General features: G+C 33.4%; 1 protein-coding gene across 1 annotated transcript in view; it reads left to right on the plus strand.

The window, feature by feature from the left end:
• The first annotated feature begins 59 nt into the window (after positions 1-59).
• The window catches only part of LOC100179709 (coiled-coil domain-containing protein 89-like), a 10,332-nt gene continuing 2,186 nt past the window's right edge, over positions 60-8,205 (plus strand). The window contains exons 1-6 of the mRNA XM_002124692.5: positions 60-165; positions 2,897-3,033; positions 3,183-3,318; positions 3,389-3,466; positions 5,506-5,678; positions 6,621-6,846. Coding sequence (XP_002124728.2) covers positions 2,930-3,033; positions 3,183-3,318; positions 3,389-3,466; positions 5,506-5,678; positions 6,621-6,846 — 717 coding nt within the window. The 5' untranslated portion in view covers positions 60-165; positions 2,897-2,929. The remainder of the gene's footprint in view (positions 166-2,896; positions 3,034-3,182; positions 3,319-3,388; positions 3,467-5,505; positions 5,679-6,620; positions 6,847-8,205) is intronic.

Consider the following 8,205-nt stretch of genomic DNA (forward strand, 5'->3'; position numbering starts at 1 on the left):
GAGATGCTCTTTCTATCATAACAAATGATGTCTCGGCTTGGTTACGCTCAGTTGATCCACCCCCAACGATGTTATTTTCGTTAAATTACCATGCAGCGTCACATTTCTATTTTATTAACGAAATTATTCTTTCAACATAGTATTAAGCAGTGGACGCTTTATTACGTGAGTGACTTTTGAAATATAAATCAATTAGCGTTTAATTTGATTTTTTAATACCTTGGAACTTATTCGTTAAGGTAAAAAGTAGTAAATATATAATTTGTTTTGTGGTATAAAGGTAATTGCGCCATACTGTTAATATGCAACGAATAGATAGCACGTTAAAAGGAGAAATCATTAAGATAGTTTTTATTTATTGAGACATAGCGACAATATTTTGTCAATATCACTATTTTGAAATTTCCTGAAACACGATTCACAGTACTTGTAAACAAGAAGGATAATCATATTGCATAGTTGCTTCCATTAGTTAAGGATTAAAATAAGACTTTTAATGAACAAATAGCTTAAAACAACACAAGAGATCAAAGATCTAATGCGTGAGCACGTTTTAAACTGAATAGCATAGTAATATTTTACCCTATTACTGCAACGGTCGACAGAACTCGAACAAAAACAAACCAGAAGTAACCAACAAAGCGGTCTTTAGTCGCCATTGGTAACTGTGGAGCAGTAGATAAAATGTATTTATTCATGTATTATAACTCATAAAACGTATGACGTATAAGGATTGAAGGATGGTAAAGAATATGTGTAAATACGCTTTGTACAACTCCTGTACCATGTGTTTATTGTAAACTTACACTAGTTAACCTTGTGGTCGGTAATAACGTTTGTTTTCGTAAATTTGGATAAACCGTTATCACGCAGTAATTATAGGTAATGTTAGGGGTAATATTAGGCCTATTCATATTGTGGCGGGTTTATAATGATCTATTGCGAACGGTAAACTAAGAGAAGGAACAAGAAACGCGGATTTTTCGAATTGATAAAAAGTTGTGTGTTGTGCGAATCGATAAAAAACCATCTCGTGTGTTTTAATGTATTTTTGTGTTGTCGTTTAAACAAGGTAGGATTATACGAATTCGTGGTGTCATCCCGAAACCGATATTCATTTTAAGTTTGGAAATATTGGATGCCCTCTACCTCATTCTTCTATATCAGTAAATTACGTTTGAAATACTATTAGGTATTATCGAATTACAAAGAAATCGATTGCCAATAAATATAGTACAATGGGGGTAGATGGGACACTTAAGCACATTTTGCCAAATATTCCCAAAATCGAATTAGATCCGCACAACAGGTGAAATTTTACAAATTCGAAAACACACAGGATAAGATGGGACAGTTTAAAGTCATTGTTAATTTTGATTTCTAAGTGTATTTATAAATAGGAATATACGTAAATAACATGAAATAATACTGTACGCTTTGAAAATTAAGTCTAAACATTCTTTTTCTTGCCCTACTGCTATAGTTTTTAACGTGTTACCTATACATTATATTATTGCATAACAATGGGTATTGTTTGAACCACAATGGGTAATGTTCGAACATCAATGGATAAATATTGTATCCTACAAATGTATATGAACTTGTAATAACGGAAAATTTACAATAACTGTTGATAAAGTTTTTATTTTTGCTAGAAATTGGGTAGTACTACTCTGTTTTTGGCACAAGCCACTTAAATTATCACCAAGTGCAAATGACCAAATTTCGAATATATTTTCAAAATATTATCATTTTATTATATCAGTATCTTATAGTTGAATATCCCCTGAGTAATAAATTACTAAATTAAAAGCAAATATGTTAAAGTTTGGCAATGAAAACATACAAAACTACAATGTGGAGGAAGATGGGACTCCAAATTGAAATATATTTACATTAGCAGTATTCTGCAACTTGTAGTTAACCTACCGAGTTTAACAGGCTTTGCTATTTTCTTTGCCGTTTAAACTTCATATATATAACGTTAAACCGATATTTTTTGTTGTTTTTATCTCAAATTAAAGTCATATTGACCCCTGCCTATTTTCTTCATGCGTTTATCTCAGTGTTTTTTACAAAAGTAAAACTAGTTTTATGAGACAAAATCAAACTGTACGAAGCATTCAAGGTTGTTTTATGAAGCTATGAAACTAGTTTAATCTTTCGCACACGCAAACTAAAAAAAATTATCAGCTCCATTACGATTTAGCGAGCAAAAAAATAGCACCTTAATATATCGCATTTTTTACCTGTTCAAAGTACAGTGTTTCTATTTTACATATCTTTTTTAATATTTAAAAACAGTAATCAGATTTGACCGGCGTTTTATAAAGTCGTGATAATACTGTCAAATAATTCTGTAACCTTATTTTCCTGATTATCATTAAATGGGGGTCTGTAAAAAGAAAATTAAAAGAGTCTCGTCTGACAAAGTGTCCCATCTCCCCCCACCCTACTATACTTGTAAAACTGCAAGATGGGACAAGTTGAAACAAAATAAAGATTTTATGTAATATTTTGCAATTTGGAGTTAAACCAGCATGCACGCGAGTTAAAACAAAACAGCCGCGGCGGTATTGTAACGACTATCGTTTTTTTCCGCCACGCAAAAAAAAATAATTTAACTAAGGCATAGTAATAAAACAAATTTGATGCATAATCTTATAAATTATATGGTAAACGTTTGTCAAATTAGGCTCTAAATGATTACAAAGCTCGTTAAGCCTTCCTTCGTTAAGTTTTACACACCAACCGAATAAGTTGAGTTACTCATTAGGTTCAGGAAAAAAAATATATAAACCTATAGGGAAATAATCTTCAGCGTATCAAACCATGGAATACGGTCCCGTTTTCTATGGTTAATATCTACTGTGATCTTAACTCTTTTTATTACAAGGTGTACCAACCGAGTTAAGGCATTCTTTAAAAAATGACCTCTTCTGCACTGACCACTTATCACAACAGCAGTCCGTCTCACCAGACCTGGGATAGTGCTCTAGCGGATGTACTTAGTGTTCTGAGAATACAATACAGGTTCATTTAAATTATTTTAAAAGCAAAATTATCAGTTAAAGAGGCGTTACAATATAGGCATTTACGTCTCTAAATTTTAAGCATTAGGTTGCTGGCTTTAGATTACTATCGAACTAATGTAAAAAGAAATATATGTTTGAATTTTTCAGAAACGATGATGACGTAATGCTGTTCCTGACCGAACCAGACAAATTGAAACAGCTGCAGTATAGCACTGCAGCCAAAATGGAATGGAACAGAAGAGTAATCAAAGAGGAAATGGATTCAGGAATTCACAGTCCACCGGTATATATAGTTTACTCTATCTGGTAGATACCACGATTGCGTGCAAAAGTTGTTTAAAATTCGGTTGCAGAGATCTCGAAGAATAGCAAAGGAGGTGGCAATTGATTATATTAGACGTTATCTAGATGGCGAAGAAGAGCGGATGGATGTAAGTGCATGGCGTTTAACTCATGGTTTAAAATTTTATATAGCCCCAAGTTATTGTTTCAGGCTGGGGTTTACATCACGACTGCGATAATTTCGGTCATTGGGTCAAACCGTTACCGGCTATACCCCCCGCAACTATTACCCCACCGTATATTTCCCTTCGATGACCACCCCTCCTCGCTACTCCCTCTCCGAGACTCCCCCACCCGAGACTATTTTCTCCGGCACACCTCCCACCACCCGTGACCATTCCCCTCGGCTATTTCCCTGAATAATATGAACTTCTAACACTACCTATAATTACTGCGTGATTACGGTTTATCCAAATTCACAAAAACAAACGTCTTTAAGTGACGATATAAGGTCATAGCTCGTGTAAATTTACAAGTCAACACATATAGTACAGGGGGTTGTACAAGGCGTTTTTACAAATATTCTTTACCAAATCTTCGATCCTTATACGTCTTAATTTTCATGAGTTATAATAAATAAATAAATACATAAATGCGTTCTACCTACTGCTCTACAGTCACCAATGGCGACTGAAACCCGCTTTGTTCGTTACTTCTAGATTGTTTTTTGATCAAGCTCAGTCGACCGTTGTAGTTAGAGGGTTAACTAATGCTATGTTAATAAGTTTAAAACGTGCTCACGCAATAAATCTTTGATCTCTGGCTATTCGAATACTTCCAAACGTTATCTCATCGTTACGGAGCACCAACGAAAAATCAAAATTTGTGTTTTGATAGATTTGGGAAAAGCAAATATTTTTCCTAATAAAGCGAACGCAATTATTGTTTTCTGGGAACAACGGGGGTTGTCCGCGCCAAAGAAACCAACTGAGAATTAGGTTAAAATCATGAACAATTTCGCGAGTGTGCACACATTGATGAGCCCACCAACGGAAATAAAACTTGTATATTATATATGCCGGAGTCAATATGGCTTAAATTGGGAATATAATCAGCACAAAAATACCATTTTAAAATTGTATATGAAAAGGTTAGGTAGCAAAGAAACTAGCACAGCACCAACTATGGGCCGAGTAGTGCAAATTATGTATTCTGAAACCTATGTTCGCAAAATTTGATCATAATTCAAATATTTGGTTAAAACTTGATTTACATAGATTATGCGCTTTTTTTGTATTATCATCAATTTAAACTTTTAGATGTAAAGTAAACAAAGCAAGAATCCTCCATTACATTTAATGTGTATTTAGGCTAAAAGCCTGGGCGACGCCTAAACACATTTCTGATAACTGCAAAAAACAAACAGTCTTTTAGTAAATGTTTCAAACAAGAAATGTATCAATACTCCTCTGCTATTAACGTTTCGTTCGCCATTCGCCAGACTTCACAAGGAAAGGCGCAGCAAAACAACGCACGCGAAAATAATAAAGTAAAAGTAAAAAAAGACAAGATCTTTTTTTTCCGTTACTGTGAGTAATGGGTGGGGTAAAACGGTATGCTTAAGCACATGGTTTTGTGTGATACCATGAACTTGTACTATCACTTTAAAGAAATAAAACACACAGATGGTTATTTTCGCGAACCAGTTGTAGTTTTAACAGTTAGAAAACAAGTGGGGTGAAAAGTTACTCTTTAAAATTCTAGTTAACTATGTTAAAATAATTGTACAAAAATAAGTACACGAAAACAACACCAAATAACACAACAACAACAACAACAACAAGCAATATGTTATTGTATCACGAATGGGATTGACCAATATTGTATTCTACAAATGCATATAAACTGGTAATAACGGGAAATTGGTAAAAACTATTACCAAGGTTTATAATTTTTGTCACTAATTGAATATTGGTACAGTTTTTTGCACACTTTTCGCCTTTCCCCACCCTACTGAACATTGTTTAACCTTTAGGAAAAAAGGATGTCTGCTCAACATCGATTTATAATGGTTAGCAACAGTAATTGATTTGAAGCGCGCTTTGTAAAGCTGTAAGAATACTGACAAATAATACCCTACTGTAAATATATATATATAAATATCTGTTTGAGTGTTTTTTACTTTTAGCTTGTGAGAAAAATACAAGTGGTTACTTCGGAGAGAAATGCTGCTATGGAATCGGTTATTGAGCTTGAACGAGAGATGAAACGATTAAAAGATGAGAGTGTAGCAAGTAATTGTGAAAACGACAACCTTAAAGGAGATATTGAAAAACTTCGTACAGATGTGGCTGCATTCAGGTAAAGGCTTTTCGTAATTATTTTTATACGGTGTAGGCAACTCTTGGAAAATTAGAATATAGTAGGGTGCGTTAAGGCAGGACTTGGGAAAAGACATGACATTTCAAAACTTCTTTTACGGGTACCAATTTAATAATAGACCAAACAAATGGTACAAAATAATTCGACAGTAATCTCACAGTCCAACAAAGTACTCGGCATAAATGATAACTGTTGTTAATTATTAAAACTGTTGATCGAATGCAACATTTTTAATAGCGAAATGCCATATTAATACGATGCTCATTTTGCTCCCTCAATCATGTTAAAACTGTTGAAATTTAGTCTTTTACAAGTTTGAAAAATTAAACCAATATCGATCTTTAATAAAATACGATGAAATATTTCCAATTATTTAACTTTGTCTCATAAAATTAATTATAGTTTTGTGGGTTATTTAAATTGGACATTTGGTGGTAAACTAAGAATATTTAAATTAAGCCGTATCCTTACTACTCCCATAGACCGTTGTTAATATTATGTGCTAAAAGTGACCCGTCTTTTCCCTACCATAATTGAAATTCAGGCACTTGGAGTTAATGAGAAGTGGCCTGTGTGAAAAATAATGTAGCAGTCCTTTACTAAATTCCCAATGTGATTTGATATGTTTTTTTGGAATGTTGTCGGCTTGGACTTATGTGGTTTGGAAATATATAGCAGGATGGGGAAGACGGGACACATTTTGCACATATGTTCCAAAATTCCTGATCTTGTTTTAATCATTTATCAACGTTCAATGGAAGTCGTGAGGATACGATTTAACAACTTTTTGAGTGTTCTTTGTTTTATACCAAATGGAACGAGAAAATAGAAAGAAAGGGTGTCCCCCATCCCACTACATTTGAGTTTGGAAATATGTGCTTTAGGGTCGCGTCTTTCCCCACTCTACTATATAATTTTCAGGACTGACAATCAAGAATTTCGAACGGAAAACTTAAAAACAAAAGAAGAAAATGAGCACCTAAGAGGAGAAAATACAAAGTTAAGAGACGAAAACAAAAAACTGAGACTGGAAAATCAAGACCTTAGGAATGAGAATGGAGCGCTAAGATCTGAAAACCAAAAGGTTCGGGGTGATAATGTTAAGCTGCGTGACGAAACTGGTGATATGAGAAGTGAGAACATGAAGGTAACCGCGTAGTCTACCGATCACTTATGTTATTGTAGTAATAGATATTGATAATACAGGTTTAATTGTAAATGTTATACAAAAGTTAGTGCTGGTTCGGCCAGAGTAATCTGCTTCAACTTATAAGAACCAGTCAAAGTCTTAAAACAAAGCTTCAGTAGGAACGGCGTACATGCCACTTTAGGAATGAATATATAAAAGGGAGGGGGGGACGGGATTGTTTGACAGACAACATTTTTTAATTTTCTTTTTTCTGGACCCACAGTTTTTTAAACAGCAGGTAAAAAGAGCTTAATAGTAAAGTGCTAATTTTAATATGCTTGCTGAAATCACTATTAAAGCCGATTAAATTATGTAGTTTGCGAGTGCGAACGATTAAACTAGTTTGATAGATTTATAACAAAAAACTTGAACCTAAGAAACTTTTAATCTGTGTACACTCGCAAACTACAACATTTTATCGGCTTTATTATGATTTAGCGAGCATTCAAAATTAGCATTTTACTGTTCAAAAAATACAATTTTGATTTAACATATTTTTTAATATTTAAGAACAGTAATCAGCTTTATAAATCGTGATATTACTGGCGAATAATTCTGTAACAGTATTTTTCTGATTATCCTTACATACAGAACCGTAAAAAAATAAAAAAGTCCCGTCTGGCAAAGTGTTCCATCTTCTCCCACCTAACTGTATACTGTGATTTAGGAAATAATGGGCAATACGTGCTTAAGTGTCCTGTATCCCCCCACTCTACTATATTTAAAAAGAATATCGTTTTTCATGGTATTTTTTAAGTTCTTTGGGTTTTAAAAGTTTAGATATACCTTTAGATCACATTTGAGCAACTTTATCCGAATACAAATTATAGTAGGGTGGGGGAAGATGGGACACTTTGTCAGACGAGACCTTTTTTTAATTTTCTTTTTACGGACTCCCATTTAATGATAATCAGGAGAATAAGGTTACAGAATTATTCGACAGTATTATTACGACTTTATAAAACGCCCGTCAAAGCTGATAACTGTTTTTAAATATTAAAAAAACATGTAAAATAGAAACAGTATACTTTGAACTGGTAAAAAAAATGCGAAATAGTAAGTTGCTATTTTTTAATGCTCGCTAAATCATAGTAAAGCCAATGAATTTTTTTAGTTTGCGTGTGCGAACGATTAAACTAGTTTCATAGCTTCGTAAAACAACCTTGAATATTTCGTACAGTTTGATTTTGTCTCATAAACTAGTTTTAGTTTCGTAAAAAAACACTGAGATATCAGCATGAGGAAAATAGGCAGGCATCAATATGACTTTAATTTGAGATAAAAAACAACAAAAAAATATCGGTTTAACGTTATATA

The sequence above is a fragment of the Ciona intestinalis genome, unplaced genomic scaffold (assembly GCF_000224145.3).
Source record: "Ciona intestinalis unplaced genomic scaffold, KH HT000067.1, whole genome shotgun sequence".
Classification (NCBI taxonomy): Eukaryota; Metazoa; Chordata; class Ascidiacea; order Phlebobranchia; family Cionidae; genus Ciona; species Ciona intestinalis.